At 40.8% G+C, this 27,483-nt stretch overlaps 1 protein-coding gene across 3 annotated transcripts; it reads right to left on the bottom strand.

Moving 5' to 3' along the window:
* Window positions 1–27,240, bottom strand: dedd1 (death effector domain-containing 1). 3 transcript variants are annotated; one of them, XM_061674339.1, is made up of 6 exons: window positions 27,183–27,240; window positions 20,977–21,474; window positions 19,516–19,644; window positions 16,703–16,828; window positions 3,972–4,061; window positions 1–2,149 (listed from the first exon to the last, which is right to left on the bottom strand). In XM_061674339.1, the coding sequence occupies exons 2-6, from the start codon at window positions 21,437–21,439 to the stop codon at window positions 1,752–1,754; spliced, it is 1,206 nt and encodes a 401-aa protein (XP_061530323.1). In that variant the 5' UTR covers window positions 21,440–21,474; window positions 27,183–27,240; the 3' UTR covers window positions 1–1,751. The 3 variants fall into 3 exon arrangements, with proteins under 3 accessions (XP_061530323.1, XP_061530322.1, XP_061530324.1); XM_061674338.1 differs by having other exon boundaries at window positions 26,987–27,227; XM_061674340.1 differs by lacking the exon at window positions 3,972–4,061 and having other exon boundaries at window positions 26,987–27,227.
* Between the last annotated feature and the right edge of the window lie 243 nt (window positions 27,241–27,483).

Genomic DNA, 27,483 nt, shown 5'->3' on the forward strand with positions numbered 1-27,483 from the left:
TTTAGGGCAATCACACCTTTATTTTATTTTCTTTAGTATTCACCCATAATATATTGGTTTCCTAATATAGTTAACCACAAAATGATGACATTACTTTTTTTTTTTTTTTTTTTTTAAACACAAAGTTCAAAGTTTTTTTTTATCATTTACTAAAGAAACAAACCAAAAGCTCTTTTTTTCGGGGCCTGCAGAGTACAGCCCTTCAGACCAGCCCAGTGTACTTTTTGTAGTGGTTTTTTATATAAGAGCATGGGGGCTTATTGATCGTCTTTTTCGAGTGAAGTCCTGGCATTAGTTCCAGCAGGGTGACCAGACAGCACTCCGTCAAAGACACTCAATTGGGGATGATTGCAGCCCGGATGTGCGCGCTTTGGATTTTGATCTCCCGAACATCCCTTGTATTGACCGACACTGTTATGTCCTGTACCTGTTTTACTTGCTGAGGGAAGCACTAGAAGCCCCACACACATCCACGCATCTTGAATTATCATCCCGGCTGCTGTGATGACTTGTCCACAGTCTGCTGAAGCTGGAAGCTAATCACTGATGTCATCTACTGCTGACCACTGACCAGAGCAATCACAAACTGCAAGGTTATCTTCTTGGGACAATCCGGGATTCGTCTGCTTATCTTAAGAGGGCACTTTGTGTGGGAGAGGTTCACCAAAGACGCAAAGATCACTTTTTGCCTTCTCTACTTGCCTCGGTTTTCCACTTCGAACATATTATAGTACACGTTGACAAAGTTTCACCTGCAAGGAAACTGAGGACAGCATGCAAACAGAGCGCTACAGCAAATTAGAGACTATGGATAGTTACGCTGAGCAGAGCTAAGGACGAGCTTCTCAAGTGTCAAAAAGCAAAGAAAAAAAAATTCCTTATATTTATCTCGATTTTCCACAGTAGGCAGACAAACCTCAGCCGTAAGGAGACTTTGGGTAACAAGAAAGCAAAGTGGAGACTGGAGTATGACACCGCAATGTCCAGAGATAAATAAAGTCCAACAGTTAAGATGCAAAAATAACTTTTTCCCCATTATAGTGGCCTTGGTTTTTCTGCTTCTAATTCGACAAATTTTATCCGAAAGGTGACTGTAGACCGTACGAAAACTGAGTGCTATAGCATAATAGAGACTGTGATGTAGGCAACCTGAGCTAAGGGCAAAGTTCTCCAGAGTTGGGTCCCAAAGATTTCTTGTACTAGCATCAGTTTTCCACTTCAAAAGTATTACAATTAAAAAGACAAATTGAGAAATGAAATGAGACTGCGATGCAAGGAAACAGAGCGCCGAAGCAGAGCGAAATTCTCCAGAGACAGGGCAATCAATATTTTTCTTTGTCACAAACGTGAATAACAAAAATGTCTTGCTTATGAATTTGTTAGGACTTACACCCTCTTGACAAACATTTTGAATGAATCATTTGAGAATTTCAAGTAGCACATGTGAAACACTAACTGAATTTGTTTCAATTATGACATATATTATGTGGGGCTTACCACCGTGTTCTCTGTTGGTCCTGCTCTGCCTCGTCCCAACATGTCCTCTTTCATTCTGCTGTCCCATAAAGTAGCACCTTGACGTGAATTCAAACATAACTCAAAAGTATTCATTGTCTCAACTAAAAATCCAAGGTTCAAGGCTTGCCATAAACGAGTGGTGCTTGCTGCCATTCTGTGGCCACTTGAGGTATTAAATGAAAGAAAAAAACCTGCCAAGTGCAATCTCATAGCATTAAGTCCACCTACATCCCTCAATGATTGTTTTTGTGCCCACCAGTAGATGACAACAGCATTCTTCCGGCCCTCAAGACCCGCCGGCCTTCCTCGTAGTCGTCCTGGTCCACACTGATGAGTAGCCGGACGCCCTCGGAGCCGGCCGCCACCCTCAGAGATTCGGTGATGAAGACCCCCTTGAGGGCCTCCAGCAGCGCCCCGCTCAGGTAGTCTACCCAGAAGGCTTCCAAGTTAGCCAGCTCGGTGAACTTGATGTCGCACATGATGGCGCCCAGGTCTCGGGCGTGCAGCAGCGAGTCGGCCTGGCTGAAGAGCTCAAACTGGCGCTCCAGAGGCTGCCGTTTGTCTGATGACACGCCGTTACGCAGCGCAGACTCGTGCTCCAGGTATTCGGCCCGGACCCTCAGGCGGACATCTGAGAGTGGGTGATGGTGGGAGAGTACACATCCAGTGATAGGGATAGCATAGGGAAGGGAATAGGGGGAGGGGGGGGAAAAAAACATGGAAAACAGTCAAAAATGTCATACTAATGGAGATTTTACACTGCACGGTACCAGCTTGGCTTGGCTCAGCTTTTCTCACTATGTATGAAGACCAGACCCTGCGAAAAACACACCGTATCACTTCGAACAAGACATGCTACCAAACAACAACTATGGAGAATTATGTGACTGGGCAAAGGAGACATTTGAGCCAGAGTCCTTCGGTTGCAACATGCTGGTCTTTTGGTGACTCGGAGAGCTTGAGAGAAGTCTGCAGGCTCGAGGCCATTTTGTATTTGGGCTCCACTATTCTGGAAGGCCCTACACGCGTATATTAGAGCTGCTACCTCAGAAGAAATTTTCAAATCGCGACTTAAAACTTATTTTTACACTTTGACCTTTAGTCAAAGTACACGTAGGCCTGTTTTACTGCCGCTTCTCCTGCTCGCAGATGGGGTTAAGTGGCGATGACAAGAGTCTGAGACAAGATCTGTCGTGGACCACTTCTCCCAAGATGTTGGTGAGGAGGATTCTGCTTTGACCGACCAAGCTAGGTCTTGAGGTGGAACCACTTCCATCTCTTTAAATTCTCTTATGCGGTCCTCACATTGTACAGCACTTGCTCGATTGGGGGGTTTAGATCAGGTGATGTTGTCCATCTTTGTCAACCGTGGGCCTATGAAGCCATTTGAGACTCTTTTGTGGTTAAGGGGTATACAAATAAACCTGACTTGACTTTAGCCACAAGGACACCTATGGCAGAAAAACAAAACAAAAAACAGGCTGCTGCAGAAAAATAGTTACTGTGGCACAAGACACAGCCACCGTGTTTATTTTGGGCATTTCCATAGACTCTTTCACAGACGTCATTAAACTGGCACATCTCAGTCATAAAGAGACAGGACCCAGAATTTTTCCGGTTGTGCATTCACTCAAAACACAGAAAAGCTCCCATTGGAGTTTGGACAATAAAATCTAGGAATTGCTTTCAACAGAACAGGATGGGTGAAGTGAGCATTCTAAATTGTAAATTGAATAGTTTATTTCAGACTAAAATGAGTAGTTTAACCGCATAAATTTCAATTTAAAAAAAGCTGTAAAAATTGGAGCGTTCTAAAGCCTTTGAACAGCAGTGTACAATATAATGTACAGTACTTGTGGGGCAGGGAACAATTGATTTCAACACAACAGGGTGGGAGAAGTGAGTGTTAAATTTAACATCCTGTGGTTCGCATCCCCAGCTGGCTACCACAAATTGTACCTGATTTTCAAAGTGGGTAAGCGTCAAGAGAGAGCAGAGCCAAGTAGGTAACGTGCAGTGAAAAACGGATGCCTTAATTGATGAATCACACACCACCAATCACATAAAAGGGACTGAAGAGCAGTTTCTCAAAAAGGAGCTTGTGGCCGAGTAAGACGAGCACTAACTGGACTGGAACGTACACATTGTCATTCTTTATTGAGCTTTTGCTAAAAGCAGCACAAACGTTGCCAAGAACCCCAAAAAAATGATGGTCAGGTAGAGAAAAGTGGCCATTTTAGTGAATTGGGAATGATAAATACTGCTGCCATGGAACCGGTTGACTTGTACATTGTGTCAGCTGCACATTCAGCAAAATTCCCAATGGAAGCTGTGACGCCCAGGAAGTCTGTGCTTTATTTTTTGGTTCCGGCTCAAGTGTTAAGCGATGAATTTGCTGTAACAGGATTGGCGGTCATGCAACAGCACAGCGAGGAAGATCAGAGGATACATACTGTACTGAGCACGAGCACCGCTGAGAGAGCGTCCCCCCGTGTCACTATTCCAGAACTGGGAAGTGGAAACCGGCTGCTTGACGACTTTGGCTGCAACAGAAACTCATCTAGCCCCCTCAAAAGCTCTCTTTAGTGTGGAACAACAGTACTGATGGAATCTTTTTCCACCAGAAACATAACTCATGAATATGCCATCCTCTACACTTATTACAGTGAAAAATTTTACAACATATTCAAATGCTTGGGAGGAGAAACATCTTTAATTGAGTCCAGTTAATCATTCTTCTCCTATTGAAAGTTCAAAGTCAACACAAGTGGTATTTGTCTGCATTGGGCTGCAGAGAGCTGTAGTGGGGCCAAGTTTGCAAAATGCCAACATTAGAAAGGCAAAATGTTCAATTAAGGCATTGATTCTCGCATCTCATAACATTTGCTAAAGAGCAACGTGTTTTAACGAGAGCTTTAACTCGGCTGACGGGAAAAAAAAACAAATTCAGTGCGCTCACAGTGTAATTAATCAGAATGAGGGTGGGATGTTTCCTACAAAACATGACAGGAACTTTGCATTGAGATACATTCAGTTACATAGTTTTCATACTGCATTTTCAGTATTCATTACCATTTGATCTGGTCAAGGTTTACCATTGTGATGGATTGGAGGCACAGGTAGCAACAAATGTTAAAACTACCTACGAGCGATTTTAAATGAGTTGTTACACAAAATAAACATCACGTTTACAGGTAAAATAGTCATAAAAACAATGAGAAGGAAGTGTTTTACCGTACGTGCCACCCCTAAGGATGTGAGGTTTTTAGGAAGACCTGGATAAAATGTTGTTAGGGCAAAAGAATGTTATAAAAGAGTGCACCCACTTTCAAAGTGATTCATTTAATGGCTACTTGAACACACCATCGAAGACAACATCATGAAAACCTATGGATGCATTATGAGGGTAACACTAAAATGCACAGTACAATGGAACCTCTAAAGTCAAACACAATCCATTCCAGGATGGTGTTGACCACTTTTCCCATTGGAATTAAGGGCCATTCCAACGAATCGGTGCCATTTGCTTGTTGTAACTCTAAATCTGGTAATACATACACATATTGAAATGATATCAAATATAAATATATATATATAATTGTCTATATCTCTGGCAACTTCCAACAAATACAAGAAATATAGCCACATTGCATTTATGCTAATGTTGACACAAAGCACATTAAAGTGATTCAACAAGAACTTGTACCTATAAAAAAAAAAATAATAATTTACATAACAGAACTGCTGAGATTAACATTCCCAGTAATAGCTGCAAATATAAACAAAGAAAAATAAACGAGTGAACTCACTTTTGGCCTTCCGATGGCCAGCAGAGGATCTGTATGATGTAGCTTCCTGAGGACCATGTGAATTGTGGAATATTCAAAGTTTTTCAGAGGGTAAAAGACTGAGTAAAAACCCACAGACATGACGGGTCAAAGTGTGAATTTAAGCAAAATTGTTTTATTTAAAGAAAATAAAAGTAAAGTCACGAATGGTGTGGTGGTGCAGTCCCCTGACTTCGGTGCAGGCAGTGTGGGTTCAGTTACCACTAAGAGACTGTGTGAATGTGATTGCGAGTGGTTGTCTGTGTCTATATATGCCCTGTGACTGACTGGCGACCAATTCAGGGTGTAGTCTGCCTTTCGTCCGAAGTCAGCTTGGATAGGCTCCAGCATCCCATGACCCTGAACAGGATAAGCGGTATAGAGAATGGACGGATGGTAAAATTGGGATAAGGATTAACACAAATATGTATTTAAAAATAAATTAACAAAAATAATAATTCTAAAGGATTTCAATTATTACATTTCATGGTAAATTCTCATTTTTGGAAGCATGGATGGACAAATGCCATTTTCCAGTGTTCAAGGTAGTTTTACCTTATCTTTTAAATTGTATTTATGAAATATGCAACCAGATTTATGGGCAGGACACCGCTTAATTTATATATATATAAAAAAGGTATTTTTACAGTTTATCATGCAATTATACATTTTATTTCCTGGGAACACAGATGGCACCGATTTGGTTTGATGACCCATAATCAATTGTAGAGTCAAACTGTCATTAAACAAAACCAAATGTTTTAAGTAACGTTTTAAAAATGTAATTCAAGTGTTGATTAATTGCTGGGTCAACTTTATCGATGTCACATTTAAGTGTAAAAATAACTCAATCACTGTCAATAGCAAAACATGGGGGAAAAAAAATCTTTGACACTTAACGCACGTCAACACAGGCGTACTTCACAGAAGTTCCATTCTAACAGCTGCTCTTATAAATAAGCAAAATACAAAAAGAACAAAAACAAAGAAAAAGCAGAATGTACGCAGATTTAAAGATCTTTGAAATTTAAAGAGCTGCCCCCCAAATTTTGAAATTTGCGCAACGGCAGGGAAATTGACTTTAAAGGTTCCTCTGAATATTTAACAGAATGATTTACTTGGACACTACATCAGTGTTGCTTTTGATATTTTAAACACCATAGTCCTATCTAGCAGATCTGACACACACATTTGTGAATGCCATTTGGTAAAAAGAGGTTTTTATGTTATTGGCACATAAGATATCTTCCACCCTTCACTTCTTGGGAGCATATGCAGAGAAAGCCTAGTTTACTGATTCACAGTGACAAGATGGCGACCATGTGGACATCAAAGAAAAATTATGAATAAAGAAATGTTAAGGGTTCCACTTTTGGCTCGTTACACTAGATCGCTTTATTCTTCATACATAGACATTTTCTCACTTGAAAACACCACTTGACTAACTCAATATCTTGGCTATGGGGGGGGAAAAAAAAAAGTTCAAGTACCCATTTACAAGGAGTCGCTTGGCCGGCAGAACATCAACTTAATCGATCCTCATTTCTGCTCAATGACTGACCAAGAGAGTCAAAAGACAAAAAGAAACATTAAGCGTTCTCCCTCTGACTGTGTGTGAGGATACAGTTTTGTTGGTCTGTTTAGAACTGCGAACACAGAAAGGAGAGAAAGACAGAGACAAGTGGGTTGGACATGTGTCGACTGGGTGGTTTTGTAGCACAATAATCAGGCGTTAAACATTAATGCTCTTATGTTGGATGGCATTGGACAGGCGTACCTAAGGTTGGCACCTAAGACAGTAGGTGATGTTAGAGACAACGTCCATTTCAAGGAGTCATGGCAGTCACAAGCACAATTTAGCATCACAAAAACATACAATGGGAGGAAAAAGTATGTGAACCCTTAGTAATTTCTTACATTTCTGCATAAATTGGTTGTGGTCTGATCCTCATCTAAATCACAAGAATTAACAAGCAGTCTGATTAAACCATTACCACACAAACAGTTGTGTTTTCATATTTTTATTGAAAATAAGCATTCACAGGATAGGGAGAAAAAAGTAACTGAACCTCTCTGCTGCAGATTCTCCACAACCTAATTCAGAGTCAGGTGTGAGCCAACCTGGAGTCCAATCAACAAAATTTGTGGCATCAAGCTGCTAAAGACACACCAGTTTACAATTGTCTCGTCAAGCATTGCCTGATGTATACCATGCCTTGCTCAAAAGAGCTCTTAGAAGACCTACGGTTAAGAATTTTTTTACTAAGCTGGAAAAGGTAAAAGTATCCCTCGTATCCCTCAAGGTTTTGAGGTTCATCAGTCCATGGTTAGACAAATTGTCTATAAATGGAAAGTTCAGGACTGTTGCTCCTGAAAAGATGACCCCAAGAGCACAGCGCACAATGAGGTTACAAAAAACACTGTCAGCTGAAGACTTCCAGATATCACTGGCACATGCCAACATCTCTGTTGACATGAAAAACATTGAATATTAATGGGTTGATGGGAAAACACAAAGGAGGAAGTCATTACAGTCTAAAACAAACATTGTTGCATGTTTGAAGTTTGCTAAAGAGCACTGGGATGTTCCACAGTGCTGCAATATTTTGTGGACTGGTGAAACTAAAGTTGAATTTTCTGGGAGGAGCTCACAATGCCACCTGTGGAAGAAAATTGCCACAGCACACCGACATCAAAACCTTATCCCAACTGTGACAATTGGTGGAGGGGACATCATGGCATGGTGCTTTGCTACCTCAAGGCATGGGCGGCTTGCTATCATCACTGGTCCAACAGTTAAAACTCAAGACGGATTGGTATCGCAACAAGACCATGATCCAAAAACACAGGCAAACCAAGAATAGAATGGCTAAAGAAAATACATGTTCTGCATTGGCCCAGTCAGAGTCCTGACCTCTACCTGATTGAGATGCTGTGGCATGACCTCAAGAGAGCTATTCACACCAGACATCCCAGGAATCTTGCTTAACAACAGCAGTTCCGTAAAGACTAATGGTCCAAAATCCATCCTGATCTGCAACTATAAAAATGTTTACTTCCTGCCAAGGGAAGGGTCAACCAGTTATTAAAGCCAAGGGCTCACTTAATCTAGTCACTGATGATGTGTAGTGGTACAGTCGCCTGACTTAGGTGCAGGCAGCGCTGTGTACAGTTCACACTCCGTGACGGTGTGAATGTGAGTCTGAGTCAACCCTGAACAGAATAAGCGGTGCAGAGAACAGGATGGATGGCTCACTTACTTTTTCCTCCCTGTGCTGTGAATGTGTACATGTTATGAAAACGATTGTTTGTGTGGCGTTAGTTTAAGCAGATTTTTTATTATTGTGATTGAGATGAAGATCAGACTACATTTTATGATCAATTATGCAGACATTTTTAAAATTCCAAAGGGTTCACATACTTTATCCTTCGAGTGTACAATCGAGCACGAGAAGTCTTTTCCGAGACCAGCGAACTTAAGGCCAGATAGTTGGATAATTTTCCGAACTTCCTGCTGGCGTAAAGGTTAAACAGTTTAATTGACATTCTTTGATATTACAGTCCTCACTAAATAGCACCTATCAAAAGAATAACTGCAGCTTAATTAGAAGATTGAACTTCTAATTAAGATGTACTTCAGGTCAGAAAGCAACACAATAGAGGTACCTTGTAATTGAACATTGATGGCTTGTTTTATCCAATTAAAAAAAACAATTTTTTTCACGACATCCCTAATCTATATCCTTGTTTGTCGTCTTGTCTGCATCAATTTAGAAGATAGAGACTGCGGTGAGTGTTATTCAGATTTACAAAACTATATACTTTGACTTGCCATTTGGATATCAGATGCAGCCTTTGTAGGCAGCAAATTGACCCAAACTACTTACTGGTTTCCGCCCTGTAGTATCAAGTCTATTACACTTTCATTCAATAGCTTGAATTCAAAACATTACTTTGGTTAGCTGAAAGGAAATGAGTTTCTTTCAAATAGTGTATTCCCTAAAATAGTGACCGCCACTCTAATAAAACCCATGTCTAAATGAAACGCTCTCAAAACGGACAAATATTTTTAACTCGTCACGAAATGAAAAAGCTGGTAATTACCTTAGTTCCCAGACACAATCGTTCAGCACATTTTAACGCAGTTGCTCATGAAAACAGCAGCACATACCAAGGCACGCCAAACAGTCTCTAAGATTGTGTTCCTGGCAGCTATTACTATTTAAAGATGCTGTAAAGTGAAAATAAATTTGACACACCAGAGAGAAGTGGTATTAACAACCGTGCCCAATTTGAATGATTAAAAAAATAAATAGTCAAGTATATAAAATGAGGCTTCAAAATGTTATCGTCACTCAAATGCTGTGAGCGTGTCCGCTCAATGCGCTGAAACAATACCCTGTTCAACTACTAATTCAAGAACCATTTCTACTATTTGAAAAATGGAGGATATTTTATCTTTTTTCTTATGCCTAAACATCCCTACATGTTTAAGCCGTAAAGATATGCGTCCGCATAAAGCTTCCGGTGGCTGGAATGTACCCCAACCAAGTCGTCGCAGGGCTTTCCACGGCGCAACGATAGGCCCTAGCCACCAGCTAGCTTGTAAGCTAACTGCGGTTTCTCTTGGCTGGCGGCCAAGCAGTAGGCTTGTCCGCGGAGGAGATCTCTTCCTCGCTTAGGAATATAAAGAAATACACAGAGCTGTTCTGTTGTAGCATCCAGGGTAGATGCATTTTATGGGTGTAGGCATCACTAGGTAGCTAACTGCACGCTGCAGTGGTAGAAATTGGCCAACAATAACCAGGTAACTCACAAACTGATGCAAACGAAGGTTCTTATGTACCCCTTTGATAGAGTGGAGTCATGCCAGATGCTCAAGTGTGTCACTTGGCGCTGTTTCAGCCACACCAAATATATACATATATATATATATATACATACATATACATACATACATATACACACATATATATATATATATATATACACACACACATATATATAAATAAATATACACACATATATATATACACATATATATACACACACACACATATATATATATACACATATATATACACATATATATATACACACACATATATATATTATATATATATATATATATATATATATATAAAGAACATTGGAAAACTGAAACAGTTTAATGCTCTATCTTCACAGATGAGTACTACAAAATTCTTAGTCTTTGTATGTTTTCAGCAATTATCTTCAAAGACAAGATTTTTATTTAGAAACAAATCTCTGAATTCACTTTACAGGGTCTTTAATGAAAAAAGCATTACAATTAAAGGCTCAGCCCTCATAAACATCTTAAGGCTTCTTTATACTCGCACGGGCAGTGACCACGCTGACGCCACTGCGGCTGTCCCGCACGCAGTTTGCCTTTATACTCGAGCGCAACCCACGCACGTAGTTTTGAAAATGTACTGTAGTTCACCTCCAAGTTGGGTGGTGGCGCTACGGCTGGTAGTGGCTAGGACTCCACAGGGTGGAGTTTCCTCAGCATTTTATGGCCAATTCCGGTGGACGTTTTTACTTTCCTTTCAGTAACAAGGAACAAAGCAACAATGGCGACCCTGGAATAGTGTCTGCTAGAACAAATGGACCTAGATGACCAGTTGATATGTTTAATTATGGTGCAAAATCGATCGAGAAGGCGGCGGCGTAGATGGTATGTAGAACCAAGGCGCATACTGAGTATGTCCTCACAGCATGTGACTAAAATGGACCAATCACGAGAGATGATCTGAACAATTTTTGCCGTGTGCGCGTCAAGCTGCGCAGAGGGGCCGCGCGGGCCAATTCGTCGGTCACGTGATGCAATGCGGGTGTTGTCAGCCGCGTGAGCGAGGGAGTATAAAGAGGCCTTTAGTAGATAGTAGATTCCTGGTGTCTTCTGCAGTTGAGTAAATACAGTGGGTATGGAAAGCATTTTAAATGTTTCACTCTTTGTTATATTGAAGCCATTTGCTAAAATCATTCAATGTTTCCCCCCTCCCCCTCAATGTACACACAGCACCCCATATTGACAGAAAAAAACCGAATTGTTGAAATTTTTGCAGATTAAAAAAGAGAAACTGAAATATCACGCAGCAATAAGTATTCAGACCCTTTGCTCAGTATTTAGTAGAAGCAGCCTTTTGAGCTAATACAGCCATGAGTCATTTTGGGAATGATTCAACAAGTTTTTCACACCTGGATTTGGGGATCCTCTGCCATTCCTCCTTGCAGATCCTCTCCAGTTCTGTCAGGTTGGATGGTGAAAGTTGGTGGGCAGCCATTTTCAGGTCTTTCCAGAGATGCTCAATTGGGTTTTAGTCAGGGCTCTTGCTGGGCCATTCAAGAACAGTCCATTATTTTAGCTGTGTGCTCTTGTTGGAAGGTGAACCTTCGGCCCAGTCTGAGTTCCTGAGCACTCTGGAGAAGGAAGAAACCAGATTTTTTTTTTGTAACCTTTGCCAGATCTGTGCCTTGCCACAATTCTGTCTCTGAGCTCTTCAGGCAGTTCCTTTGACCTCATGATTCTCATTTGGTCTGACACGCACTGTTAGCTGTAAGGTCTTATATAGACAGGTGTGAGACTTTACTAATCAAGTCCAATCAGTATAATCAAACACAGCCGGACTCCAACTAAGGTGTCGAACCCTCTCAAGCATGATCAGAAGAAATGGAAAGCACCAGTTAAATATATGAGTGTCATAGCAAAGGGTCTGAATACTTATGGCTGTGTGATATCAGTTTATTTTTTAATAAATCTGCTAAAATTTCAACAATTCCATTTCTTTCTGTCAATATGGGTTGCTGTGTGACCATTGAGGGGAGAAAATGTGTTTCTAGCAAATGGCTGCAATACAACAGTGAACTATTTAAGGAGGTGTGAATACTTTCCTTCTCCACTGTAAATACCTCTAGCCACGATGCGAGGAAATACTGTGCGTGTACAAGGTGTGTTGACTACTCAGTTTAATAAGAAACCTACTAGTAGGAAGGAATTCCACAATCTACTAATTACATTTGAATAATAAAATGATTTTCAGAGTTTCCCTGAAAACTGGCTTTATGGATTTATTCAAGGCTTATTGTGGACAAGCTGAAACCAACAATCAGCAGGATATGTTGCGTACAGGACATTCCAAAGCAAAAGGGGTTGGGGAATGAGCAGCTATGTCATGACAAACAAGCGTCCACACCCCTTGTGTTACCACAGAGGGAGACCCTCTTTTACCTTCGGCATGGGCCCACACTTGAGAGAGCGCGCATGACTGCCATGCACATGGACTGTTTTTTGTTTTGTTTTGTTTTGTTCCTCAGTCTGCCTCCCTGAGTCCATCATCCTTTGTGCCTCAGCACTAATGAGCCACAATCTTGAGCAAACCTGCTGGAATCAAATGGGCAGTCAAGACAGCAGCAGCAACATGTTCACAGTCATAGGATTATCACTCATGCCCTGGCTTGTACCAAAACGCATCAGGCTTTTGTCAAAAGATGAATATCGAGATGGGAAATGGTGGAAATTGACAAAGCAAACTTTCAGACACAGTTCAAGTCTGTGAGGTTAACGAGGAGTTAAATTCTGGTTATAGAGCAGCTTTGCAGAAAAAGGATGTTGATCATACCAGTGCTCCTTTATTTTTCTTTGAAAATATTTGGGCTATTGCAGTCAGCTTGCGTGCGGATGAAGCTGAAGGAAGGTTGCATCACGAGACGAATGAAAGAGTTGGAAGAGATTTTAACAGGAAGCTTTTTTCGTTGCGCTGAATTTTCTATTACAAAACAAAGCAGGGTACACACACAAAGATTATCTGGCCAACTTTGAGCCAGATTCCCTAGCAGTCAGCAAATGTCCAATTATGTGATGTCGCTAAAGATTATCCTGTATGTTAAGTCGATGGGTGTAAAGGTAAGCACAAAAGTGCAGTATGGTACATACCTTGGTTTTAAGGAGACTATTCATTTCACAATTGGTACAGTAAGGGGAAGCCTTCACTATGGCTCCACTTCACATTGAGAGGTCCGTGATTATTTGCAAAAAATGCAAATGCCCACCAAGCAAAACCCGCTGCTGTGGTGGGCCCACAACGAGAACAAGTTTCCCCCATTTGGCCAAGCTGTGCAAACGTTACCTGGCTGTTCCAAGGGCAAGCACACCTGAGCGAGAGAAGTTCTCTTTCTGGCTGGAAATACCATGACATGAAAGCGTGCGAGCCATGTCCATGCTCCTGTGTTCTAACGTGGATGTTCTCTGTGTAAGAGCTGTCCATTGTCAGAGAATACAGATTATTGCAACACATTTCCTCCTCATACTGAAAAAATATCAATGACGTCATCAGTGACTAGTCGACATCAAGTCATTGACTCTACTGTCATTGCATTAGTGTTGACTTGAAACAAATCTGAAGTCATGCAACACCAAATATTGACTAATGACTGTTTACCATACACTAAAATAAGGTGAACATACTGTTGTGTGGGGCAGAGGGTCTCTCACAATTTAAAACATCTTTTTGTGTGTACCATACTTAAGGGAGTCACTAGAGCCTTTAACACACACTCTGATGATTGGAATGATTGTGCTGGTCCTTGTTTGGTAATGCCCCCGTTTTTTTACCCTGTCTGTCTACAACAAATATTGACGAGCTGCTTGTCAGGTTGGTAGGAATCCATTTGGAAGCTCTTGTTGAAAGCTTCCAACAGAAACATTAATAAGTCAGCCATGACTTACATTTATTAAAAGGCCACGTTTTTAGCTTTGCAGCTTGTTGACTCCAAAATGAAAAATCTGTCCAAAGAGTGTGGCACGAGCTCCATATCTTTACTTTTTTGATGGTGACAAAAGTGAGCAGCAGGCAACCTACCGCTATGATCGACTACGGCGGCTGAACATGGAAGAAAAGGTGAAGGGGGAAAGAGTGGGATGAAGAGCAGACATTAAATACAGTGCTGTGAAAAAGTATTGGCCCCCTTCTTAAATTCTTATATTTTTGCATAGTTTCCCCACTTTAATGTTTAAGATCATCAAACAGACGTAAATATCAGACAAATGTAACCCGAGTGAACTTAAAATGCTATTTTTAAATGATTATTTCATTTATTAAGAAAATAAAAAAACAATTATTTAAGGTTACCTGGCCCTGTGTGAAAAAGTAATGGCCCCCCTAAACCGAATAACTGGTTGGGCCAGCCTCTGCAGCAACAACTGAAATCAAGCGTTTTCTATAACTTGCAATTATTCTGTCACATCTCTGTGGAGATATTTTGGCTCACTCTTCCTTGTAGAATTGTTTAAATTCAGAAAAAAAATGGAGTGCTTTCGAGAATGAACAGCCTTTTTAAGGACATGCCACTGCATTTCAATCGGAGTCAAGTCTGGACTTTGACTAGGCCACGCCAAAACCTTCATTTTGTTCTTTAAAAGCCATTCAGAAGTTGTCTTGCTGGTGTGTTTTGTTTTCTTCCTTATTGTTGTGTCATGAACACTGACCTTAACTGAGGCAAGGGAAGCCTTCAGTTCTTTAGAAGTTGTCCTGTGTTCCTTTGTGGCCTCCTGGATGAGTCAATTGCTATTCTCTTGGGGTAATCCTTGTAGGCCATACACTCCTGGGAAGGTTCACCACTGTTCCATATTTTCTCCATGTGAGGATAATGGCTCTCACAGTGGTTCGCTGGAATCCTAACGCTTTAGAAATGGCTTTTGTAACCCTTTCCAGACTGATACATGTCAATTACTTTATTTCTTGACTTTTCTGGAATGTCTTAGGATCATGTCATTTTATTGCAGCTTTTTTAGATCTTTTGTTTGACTTGATTTTGTTGGGACAGATTTTGTTTCAGCGATTTCTTGATTCAGCAGGTCTGGAGGTAATCAGGCTTGGGTATGATCAGTGAAAATTAACCAACAACTGTGATTAGCCACAATTCGTTCATGATTTCACAAGGTGGTAATTACTTTTTAACACAGGGACAGGTAACGGAATATTTTTTTTCCCAATAAATGAAATATTTAAAAACAGCATTTTAAGTTCAATTGGGTTATATTTTGCTATTTAAATTTTTCTTGATGATCTTAAACAAAGTGGGGAAAATATGGAAAAATATAGGCATTTGAGACAGGGGCCAATACTTTTTCACGGCACTGTACACATTTAGATGAAGCCGGATAGATTCAAACTAGGGATGGGCATTGGGTTACATTTTCTTCATCGTCATGGGGAACACTCAGAATCCATTAATAGTTTTTTTTTTTTAATATATGACACTCTTTAAATTTTCTGAACTCCTATTTCCATGTCAGTATTGTATTACGAGGAATGAAGTAGCCCAAAAGAATTGTGCCATATTGTGGAACTGAAATGAAACAGTATGAAATTTCATATCCCAATTAGTATGACCAAACTTATCACTGTTACTCTGTATTGTCACGATGACAAAAATCACAGATAGCATACCTTCAATTTTATCACGGTTTATCTGGAAACCGTTTCATCCCTTGTGTGGAGTCCTGGTTGCACTCAACCATTGCACTACATTATCCCTCCTTTATGCTTCAACACATGATTAATCATCAACTGTTTGACGGCATCCTTAACAATCAATTAGTATGCCCATCCCTAATCCAAGTAGATTTTTGTGGAGTTAAATGACATGCAGAACAGATGATTATACTGAACTACAGGGTAAATTAACATGATAATTCAATTTTAAAATAGTATTAGTATTTCCAGTGTAGCACATTTGAGAGTTAGATTAGATTTGTTCAAGATGTAAACGTGGATTTAAGTGCAGAGAGCTCAACTGGAAAACATACTGGAAAGGGCCCCAGGGTTTTCCTGCAGATTTTAAAGCTGGTCTTTTAGACTGGACTGGGAGCTCAAAATGGACCCTCTAGCACTGTCAAACTCTGAATTTCATTGCAGTTTTGAGAATATTGACAGTTGGCTGGAAGAATCCCTCAACTAACATTCAAATAATGGGTTCCATTTGAATGTTAAATCATAGTGTACATCCAAGTTTCAACCTGCTTTGGACGCATGCCAAATCATGAAGGGTTAAAAAGCAACACTTAACGATTGTGTTTAAACGTCCTGTACCTTACAAGCATTGTGTGTTAAAGAAATTTTGTTTACTTGTTATGCAAAAGTTTGATATGCTTCATCATAGCAGCAGCAAAACAAAGTGAGGACAGAGCATGGAAAAAGCAAAAAATTAAAAATAAGTAAATAAATAAAGCAGGGAATTTTGTTTCCGAGAAAGTGGGTGGCATAATTTTAGGAAGCAACACATGATCGTCTAGAAGAGGGGCTATTATTTGTGAAGGAACATGCTGTTCTTACTGCAGGATGCTTTCTGTGGCAGTGCTAGTGGCAGCCTTTTGGCCTTCTTAGGCTTGCGACTCCAGCCATTCCCCCTCTTCCTTCTTCGCTTCCTCATGGACGGTCCACGCACAATTGGATCAGACCCTGAGAGAGAGTACAAATTAAATCAGTTAACATAGTGTCACGATGAGGACAAAGGTATTGGGACCCTTAGCGACATGACTTATTAGTTTTCGAGATACAAGCCGCCATTCAGATGGTTTTATGCTTTGACTTGCAAGCAAAAATTTGAGATACGTACGCTCTATTGTGGCAGTGAACTAACTCACTTCACAACAAGCAGCAGTTTGGCAGATTGCGCACAATTCTTCAAAGAAGAGGATTCAAGCTGTTTAATCACTGCCAACCTTCCCAGTTAACCTGGATATTTGACTTCTAAAGCCGTCAATGGCAATGAATATGTTAATAACACTCCTAGTTGAACTTTACTGTCAAATTAAACAATTAAAAAAAATTACACGTTGTGTATTTTAAAAAAACAACAACCTTGCCTTAAATCCGCTGGCTTAATGTTAACACAATGGGAAATGCTATAAAAGGACAAATAGCGGTGTATTGCGGTTATAATCTTTAAGCAACAGATATTTCAATGCAAACAGTAGAGTAACATGACAACAGAAAATATACCAACACTCAGGATCATATATTCTTTATATTCTGCGAATAATGACTAATACTACTGCGGATTACTGAGGAGCCGAGAAATCTCTATGTACAGTGTATTTGCATGTGTGGATTACACTGGCCCCAGGTGGCCAGGGCACACATCAGAAGGTGCGGCCCACTAAATTTAAGCAAAAAACATGAATAACCATTACATTTTTTTAGATTCTATTTAATTACATCATTTAATTACACTATACGTTTTTATAAATTACAATATAGTGCCTTACTTTGCTAGTTAAAAAATACATTACATTTATGTTGTGTTTTTTGGGACGCTGGAATGAAGTAAGGACACTTCCATTTATTTCAATGGAGAACGATGATTTGAGATACGAGTGTTTTGAGTTACAAGCGTGGTCATAGAATTAATTAAACTTTTATCTCAAGGCACCACTTTAGACCAAAATGCAATATGAGCTGTAATTTTAGATGTACTTGAAAACATGTCAATGTACCTGGGCTTTAACTAATGTAAGTTGCACACCTTTTTGTGTTTATTTTGCAAGTTGCCTTTGCATGCTGTTCAATTCACTTTGTTTTACTACTTACTTAAATGTGACTATGCCATAAAGCCCATATTAATGCAACTTGTCTAATGCAAGTTACAATTGTTTTACATTTTCTTTAAAGAGCAACTTGGATTTTGTGTAATATACCTGGGCTTGAACTGGAAGCAAAATTTAAATTATTGCAATTTGCACTACTTTGTTCTATTGGTTTTGTAAAAGATGTTTGTGAAATGTATCCAGTAAAAGTTCCGTACATTGACTGCAATGACCTTTGCGTTCTGATTCCTCGCTAGCATCACTGTCTTTATTATTCTATAATATTCACTGAGCAAAATCAATATTAAAATGGCAAAAAAGTAGTATTGTATTACACTGAAGGGCCATCTTCTTCTTGCTGTTAATTAGGCTGCATCTCTTCCAGTAGACCTCAGTGCTGCCCAGCATGTTGCAGTACAATGTGGTACTACACTGAAGGCGTGCAACTCTATATTTGGCCTCACCTGTACACAGGTTTCAGGGTATATGACTTGTTTTTCATGCATTATCAGGTGCTTACAACATTTTCTACTGGTTGAGAGAGGAATCAGTCACTACAGTAGATTGATTTAGGATGGACTATTTTACTGTTGGAAGGTTTTTAATTACCGTAACATCTATGCTCATTTCTGTTAGGCTGTCTTTGGCATCTGGCCTTACTGTATGTGTTAGTACCAGGCTAGCAGACTTTTGATAGGTTAAATTATATGGTTTGGTTGAACATTTTAGTGTTTGAACAATTTAAATTTTAAATTTTTGATTCCCTGTAGTTGCACAGTAAACTACAGAAGTGGCAAACGAATGAACAGCTTGAGGCGACATGGTGGACGACTGGTTAGCACATCCGCATCACAGTTCTGAGGACCGGGGTTCAAATCCTGTGTGGAGTTTGTATCTTCTCCTCGTGCCTGTGTGTGTTTTCTCCGGGTTCTCCGGTTTCCTCCCACATCCCCAAAACATGCAGGGTAGGTTACTTGAAGACATCTAAATTACCCGTAGGTGTGAATGTGAGTACGAATGGTTGTTCGTTTCTATGTGCCCTTGCGATTGTCTGGCGACCAGTTCAGGGTGTACCCCGCCTCTCGCCCGAAGATAGCTGGGATAGGCTCCAGCACCCTAGTGCACCCGCGACCCTAGTGAGGATAAGCGGAATGGAAGAGGAATGAATTAACAGCTTGAAGCAAGCACACATCGCCACTTATTTGGAGAATTGTGAGTGAGGAAATACTTTACAATTCGTGTTTTAATGAGTTTAAGTGTTTAAAGTGTGTAGGAGGGGGGAAAACTATCAAAAAAAGTTTTTTTATATGGTCTCTCTACATTGTGGATGTTCACCTATCACAGGTGGGTCTAGAACATATCCCTCGTGATAAACTGGGGTTCATTGTACACACTGAATTAATGTTTGGTGTGGAGTGTTGTTGCTCCTCACTTCCCCACAGAACAGTCACATAATTGCGGCATAATAACAGGTTACGATGACAATGTACTGTAAATATGCGTAGGTCAGCCTATTGGGTTCCTGGAAGGTTAATTCTACCCTTGCGGGAGAAGTCATACCTGTTCTCACACGGTACGTGAGGGAAGGAAGAGGCATTTCTGCTTGTGTATAGGAGGTCCTCAGGCCAGATGTGTATGACAACTGGCTGTGTTCTACCCCGTATTTCTTGCCAGTCCTTTCTGGAGACACTGCAATGTCATGAACATAAATGAGGATTACTACAACAGGTGGGAAAACACAGTCTGAGACAATAAATCAACACCTCCCTCAAATAAATCCATTTGACAGAATTGTTCACACACAGACATTATCTAGTTAACTAGTGAGTCCATTTGGACTCTGTTGCTAATCAAAACAACAGCACCTACCCAGATGCATCTCTCAGGTAAATAGAAGTGTGGAGTTTTACCAAATGTTGACAACAATTTCCCTGTGCAGTATTAAAGATAATCTCATGCCACGTGGTGAAGGTATTTTTAATCACAACTGTGCTGTCCTTGAGAATGTCTGTCCATGTTTATGATTCACGGTGCGATGCGACTCATTTGTTTCGCCCTGTGCAAACGATTTTTTGACTTAATAGTCCTTTTTATGTTTTAAATGCCCCTATTTTCACTTTCTAAAACTGTAATATACCCAACATTGTTTAATATTAGTTAGGGCTGGGTAGTGTCAAGAACCTCAGGATTCGATTCGGTATTGATTGACTCAGTGAGTAGAAATACAAATAGAGTACTTGTTGAAACGTTAACATTTAATTCTTAAGCAATACTGTAAAAAAAAAATCTGAAAATAAAAATATGCACAATAATAATAAAAAAAATTGTGCATATGGATTACAAAAGTAAAAAAACATGACAGTTCTGTATGAACACTGAAAAAGTAAAGTGCATATTAATTGAATGTAAATATCTGGTTTAAACTATGTGGAAGTGTACTCGACTTAGAGATGGCTTTGCGAGTCTTCCCCACATGCGCATGTACACAAGCACTCCAGTTGCATTTTTCTTAAATCAAATCATCTGTAAGCCACCCCCCCCCCCCCCCCCCGACCCCCCACAACCCTCTCGCTATGACTCTTTAGGGTCCGCTCGCTTGTTATTTAGGCAGCTTAACCTTAACCACACGTTCACCCCCTGGCGGTTAGCTGACTACTGCTTGAGAAAGTGCTTTATTAGATATGCAGCAGAACCTACATTTTAAATATGGTCGACGATCAGGTTAATTGAATTATGGCAGCCAAATCGTGATCATGATTAAAATTCGACTAATCATACAGCCCGAGCTGATTAATACCGCCTCGCTGTAGGCCATGAGTGCGGAGGACACACACAGCATGTGAGACGGGGAATGGCTTGATTTTTCACGATTTTGAAGCGTCATTTTATATTCATGACAAGGTTTTCAATCATTTAAATTGGCAGGATTGTTACCAGGGCAGAATTTTTTGTTATTCGCAGAAGAGCTCACTCCCCATCCTTACTGTATTTTTGGTGGTGCTATTAGAATTAAGCACTCACCCGTTCTCCTCTTCTTGTGGGACACAAGAGGCAGAAGGTCGTGTCGGGTGAGGACTCTGAGGAGCTTCAGAAGCGGATCCAGGTTGCCTTCACTGATGTACCCTCGTCTCTCCAGTTCCAGCAGCAACTCCAGGCCATTCCTGGGCTTGCACCAGGCAACCGTGGGCTGTGGGGAGCCTTGTGACTGCAAGCGCCTCCATGCCGCCAGTAGCTTAGGACTCGGGGCCTCACCAGTGTCGGGCGGGTCTTCCTCGTTGGGTTGCACCGTCCAGCTGGCTGGGTCCAAGGGGTGAACAGAGGCGCAGGTTTCACTCACGAGGAAGGAGAGCACGTCGACGTCAGTGTCCGTCAGCTGAGAGCCGACGACTTCAAAGACCTCATGGAGGGACAGCATCCCATAAAAACCGAGGCACTCTGTTTCATCCCAGTAAAGTGACTGTTTCAGCACAGAGCCGGCGGCCATGGCGACGTCACCCAGCCCCCTTTATACTTTATAACCTGTGTTAAGAGAATTAGGGCGGAAAATATAACGACAACAAAAACCCAACTTTATATCGACAATGCCCAGTTTGGAGCATTTGACACCAGTAGCTTGTGGTTTATGGTAAAAACGCAGTGCACAAGCCTGCCAATGGACTCAAGTAATGCATCCATTCATTTTCTACATTACCACTTACACTAGTATTTGTGGGAAATAGGGACCAAGCCCGACAGCGAATAATGAAAAACTATTAATAATTGACACCTCCCACCCCCACTAATTTTTTAATAGTTAAATCATAAATATACCAGAAACGACAATCCCAAAACAGTTTGACATAATTTTGAAACCCCGTTTACAATATTACCCTTAAAAATAAACGGCTTACAGATGATTTTATTTGGGAAAAAAGCACCAGGAGTGCAATTGAAGACTTTCAGTAATTACCACGAACAACCCAGGCTAAAAATAGCTCCTCCCTGACGTACAGAGCTTGTTTCTCAGGCGAGATGTATATCACTTCAACATACTTCCTTGACACCAAATCCTGTTTAGACGCCTTAGGCAGCATCTTGTGGTAATCATCCGCGACACTGCGGTTCTTGCTTCACGGTCCCGCGACAGTGGGGCAAAATAAGTATTTAGTCAGTCACCAATTGTGCAAGTTCTCCCACTTAAAAAGATGAGACATGCCTGTAATTTTCATCTTTGGTATACCACACCTGAGAAACAAAATGCAGAGAAAAAGAAAGAAAATGCAGAAAATCACTGTCTGGTTTTTAAAGAATATTAGCAAATGATGGTGGAAAATAAGTATTTGGTCACTAACAAAAGTTCATCTCAATACTTTGTTATATACCCTTTGTTGGCAATGACAGCGGTCAAACGTTTTCTGTAAGTCTTCACAAGGTGAAGACTTACAATACCAGCAACAGTGTCACACACTGTTGCTGGTATTTTGGCCCAGTGATGTTTTGGGGCTGTCGTTGGGCAACTCAGACTTTCAACTCCCTCCCAACATTTTCTACAGGGTTGAGATCTTGAGACTGGCAAGGCCACTCCAGGAACCTGAAATGCTTCTTACGAAGCCACTCCTTCGTTGCCCAGGCGGTGTGTTTGGGATCATTGTCATGCTGAAAGACCCAGCCACGTTTCATCTTCAATGCCCTTGCTGATGGAAGGAGGTTTTCACTCAAAATCTCACGATACATGGCCCCATTCATTCTTTCCGTTACACGGATCAGTCGTCCTGGTCCCTTTGCAGAAAAACAGCCCCAGAGCATGATGTTTCCACCCCCATGCTTCACAGTAGGTATGGTGTTCTTTGGATGCAACTCAGCATTCTTTTTTCTCCAGACACAAGTTGAGTTTTTACCAAAAAGTTCTATTTTAGTTTAATCTGACCATATGAGATTCTCCCAATCCTCTTCTGGATCATCCAAATGCTCTCTAGCAAACTTCAGATGGGCCTGGACATGTACTAGCTTAAGCAGGGAGACGCATCTGGCACTGCAGGATTTGAGTGCCTGGCAGCGTAGTGTGTTACCGATGGTAGCCTTTGTTACTTTCGTCCCAGCTCTCTGCAGGTCATTCACAAGGTCCCCCCCTGTGTGGTTCTGGGATTTTTGCTCACTGTTCCTTTTCTTTTTTTTTTTTTCTTTCGTGGCGCCCCAGGTCTACAATTTTGTTTCTGGTGTCCTTTGACAGCTCTTTGGTCTTGGCCATAGTGGAGTTTGGAGTGTGACAGTTTGAGGTTGTGGACAGGTATTTTTTGTACTGATAACGAGTTCAAACAGGTGCCATTAATAGAGGTAACGAATGGAGGACAGAGGAGCCTCTTGAAGAAGTTACAGGTCTGTGAGAGCCAGAAATCTTGCTTGTTTGTAGGTCACCAAATTCTTATTTTCCACCATAATTTGCTAATAAATTATTTAAAAATTAGAATGTGATTTTCTGGATTTTTTTCCCCCTCATTTTGTCTCTCCTCAGTGAGGTATACCTATGATGAAAATTACGGGCCTTATCTTTTTAAGTTGGAGAACTTTCACAATTGGTGGCTGACTAAATACTTTTTTGCCCCACTATACATTACAAAAATGGATTACAGATGTTACACGTATCTTTAATCTTTTATACTGTTTGTACAATATTTTTGTGTTATCCATTGCTCTTGCTCAATATATTATGAGTTTACAGTGGGTACGGAAGGTTTTCAGACCCCCTTAAATTTTTCACTGTTATATTGCAGCCATTTGTTAAAATCATTTAAGTTAATTTTTTCCTTCATTAATGTACACTCAGCACTCCATATTGACTGAAAAACAAACTTAACGGTTGAAATTTTTGCTGATTTTATATATCACACAGCCATAAGTATTCAGACCCTTTGCTGTGACACTCATATTTAACTCGGCTGCTGTCCATTTCTTCTGATCATCCTTGAGATGGTTCTACACCTTCATTGGAGTCCAGCTGTGTTTGATTATACTGATTAGGAAAGCCACACACCAGTCTATACAAGACCTTTCAGTTCACAGTGCATGTCAGAGCAAATGAGAATTATGACATCGAAGGAACTGCCTGGAGACCTCAGAGACAGACTTGTGGCAAGGCACAGCTCTGGCCAAGGTTACAAAAACATTTCTGCTGCACTTAAGGTTCCTACGAGCACAGTGGCCTCCATAATCCTGGGATGTAAGACGTTTGGGACGATCAGAACCCTTCCTAGAGCTGGCCATTAGGCCAGACTGAGCAATTGGTGGAGAAGACACTTGGTGAGAGAGGTAAAGAAGAACCCAAAGATCACTGTGGCTGAGCTCCAGAGATGCAGTCGGGAGATTGGAGAAAGTTCTAGAAAGTCAACCATCACTGAAGCCCTCCACCAGTCGGGGCTTTATGGCAGATTAGCTCGACGGAAGAGTCTCCTCAGGGCAAGACACATGAAAGCCCGCATGGAGTTTGCTAAAAAAAACAAAACCTGAAGGACTCCAAGATGGTGGAAAATATGATTCGCTGGTCCGATGAGACCAAGATAGAAATTAAATGTTAAAGTTTCAACTCCATGACTGTTCTTGAATGGCCCAGCAAGAGCCCCAACTAAAACCCAATTGAGCATCTCTGGAAAGACCTGAAAATGGCTGCCCACCAACGTTCACCATGCAACCTGACAGAAATGGAGAGGATCTGCAAGGAGGAATGACAGATGATCCCAAAATCCAGGTGTGAAAAACTTGTTGCATCATTCCCAAAAAGACTCATGGCTGTATTATAGCTCAAAAGCTTCTACTCAATACTGAGCAAAGGGTCTGAATACTTATGGCTAGTTAACTTTCCCTAAAATGTCCCAGTTGTTGAATCTACAAAGAAAAAGCTGTTCGGCCACCGGCTCGCTGTGTCGTGAGCGGTGCGTCGGGTGTTACTGCAACAATGAAAATTTATCAAGTACGGGAAAAAAAGTCTTGTGTCCATTGTATTTATGAAACGATAAATCTCCCCTACTGTTCTTCATGTTTTACTAGACTTTACACCGATCTGATCGGCTTGATCGGTATCGGCCAATAATTAGCATTTTATGCTGATTGGCTTTAATGTCATAATTCGTCGATCCGATCATCGGCGCCGCAAAAGACATTTACTCCGCATCACCGTTGTATAGAGTATATTTGAATGCAAAAGCTAGTTTATTTTTAGCCTCGTCACGTGTCTTTTGAAGTTATTTACGATCACTGGGCTTTGTCAAATCAAACTCGACTGGATACATTCGTTACCACGGCTACGACAACAACAATGGATTGCGTGTGTGTATTGTGTTGGTCAAAAAAGAACAAAATGGGGGAAAATGTGTGGTGGTGGTGGTCACCGGTGCGTGGGAGAAGACGTTCGTTCAAGGACTGCTTGAGGTATGTTCACGTACTCTTAATACGATACGGCTCACAAGCAGCCAACAAAACGTTATGTAGCCTCGCAAGCACTAATGGTTGTACGTAAACATGCCAGCGTTCTGTCGAACCAGGTTCGAAGGTTTCGGTGTGTGTGAAGTAATTTAATTACAATAAAGTAATTTAATTAGAGTAAGTTAGCACCCATTATTTCTGTCACGTTGTAATGTTGGTTTGACCTGACTGATTAGTATACATGACCTGACGAGAGAATATTTTTTAAGATACTCAGTATAGAGTACACAAGTATATACAGTAAATGAAGCCATCAGACATGCAAACACCAAAGGTTTGAAAAAGGTGACAGACCAAAGAAAAAAAAAAGCCACACTTTCGTTAGTACTCATAATTAAAAGAGACACTCCGCATCCCGCAGCATTATTGATATGTTAGTAAAGTAGACTAACGTTAAGCTCATTTATTTGCGTTATGTTAACTTCTGTCTCCTGGGTCACGCCGTCATAATGGGCAGAGAGAAAGGTCTGTGTTACAACGAATGGGTGCTCGCCTTGCCTTTTTCCTCTCTTTTCTCAATTCAGCGTCACATTTTACAACCACTCTCTGCCCGCTCATCAATCGAATGCTTCAATTCCGTGTACACGCGTCGGTGACATAAGCACATTGTGTCACATACGCCACTGCCTGCTTCCGTCTTCGCAAACCTCTCCGCAGTAAACTTGATTTGCAGTTTTGCTTTAATATGTTTTATTCATGCGCAAAATGCAAATTCTGACCTGCAAACTGCGATGCGAGACCGCTTAGTTGGAGCCTTGCACATACATAGATAAGCAATGTTGTGTGTCAGCGGACGCTCATTCGCAAAACTTTTTGCGTCGCTCATCATTTTTGTGCATCAGGGATGCGGGATGCACATCAAACGAGATCCCTGAGCTAGTAAAAGATTCCACAGAGAAGAAAAAAAACATCAATAAGGGAATTTGTGAATATTGAACTGCGAATACGCATGGAATTACTGTATATCGCAAAAAGCTTATCAATCTCTAGCTGGGGATTTAGCTGTACCTTAGGTTGAGCAGCTAGCCACCACCATCTGATCAGCTGTTTAACTTCCTAAAAGAATAAACTGTACAACTCAATTGAAAAAAATTAATATTTTTTGAGGGGGAAGCTAAAATAAACAACTGAGATAATGCTTACAACTATAGATGCGGCTGAGTTCAGAATTAACCAATCACATTCGAACTCATGTTCAAAGGTAGTCAGTGCACACCTGCCACCGTTTAAAGTGTCTGATTAACCCCAAATATAGCGAAGCTGTTTCCTGATATTTTTTTGTCGTCGTATCTTGCAGCACAAGTCATGGTCCGCAGAGAAGCGGTAGTAAACCGACTAGCAAAAACTGCGACATCAGCCAATCCTTTAAAAAATAAAAATCAATCAATCAATCATAAAATAAAATGTTAAAAAAGTAACAAAAATTCCCAGCGCTGACAAATGACACCAAACCTGTGAGTGACACAAAAACATTCCCATGAATACATTTTTGACTGTCGTACGTTTTCTCACTCGTACACCAGAAATGACTAACAACTCAACATTTATCGAGTACATATCTCAATGTTATGCTTACAGAGCGTAGCTTGAGTTCCACTTGCACGGGATAATGAAACTGGTGAAAGCTAGCGTCGCGCTGAACGGGACTTCGTTAGAAGGCGCTTGATTCAATAAGTTCAAAGTTTATGGCTCACGAAGCTGTATACATTAAACTGCCATTACGTTTAAAAGGCGATATTTACGGAGACAGTGGAGCAAAATAACTAACCAACCTGGTTATATGCCTGTCAACTTCCTGGACGAACACTAACGTTAAGAAACTGGCCAATCACAGCTCGAGTTATCGTGAGACCCGTCGCCTCTATTCGCTGGTTTAGTGTCAGCTTTTTTTTCACTGTCTCCCAACAGTTAAGGCGGGGAGAGGAAGCGGCAGCTGACCTCGGGTCGGTTATTGAAATAGGTTTTTTTCCGCCGGAGAGGCGTGCTCAGAGACCTCGCAACAATGTTGCTGATCTGGTATCAGATTTTTATTCATCGTCTTGTCAAAGTACAAAAATGAGGGTCGAACAAACA

This window comes from Phycodurus eques, chromosome 4, assembly GCF_024500275.1.
Source record: "Phycodurus eques isolate BA_2022a chromosome 4, UOR_Pequ_1.1, whole genome shotgun sequence".
NCBI lineage: Eukaryota > Metazoa > Chordata > Actinopteri > Syngnathiformes > Syngnathidae > Phycodurus > Phycodurus eques.

Excerpts from the sequence above, each read along its gene's own strand:
- dedd1 (XM_061674339.1), bottom strand. The coding sequence starts at position 21,439 with ATGGCCGCCGGCTCTGTGCTGAAACAGTCACTTTACTGGGATGAAACA. Across the intron at positions 16,829-19,515 it reads CACGTACCGTGTGAGAACAG|GGTCTGATCCAATTGTGCGT; the intron begins GTATGACTTCTC and ends ACTCTCTCTCAG. Across the intron at positions 2,150-3,971 it reads CGGTGCTCGTGCTCAGTACA|ATGTCCGCCTGAGGGTCCGG; the intron begins GTATGTATCCTC and ends ACCCACTCTCAG.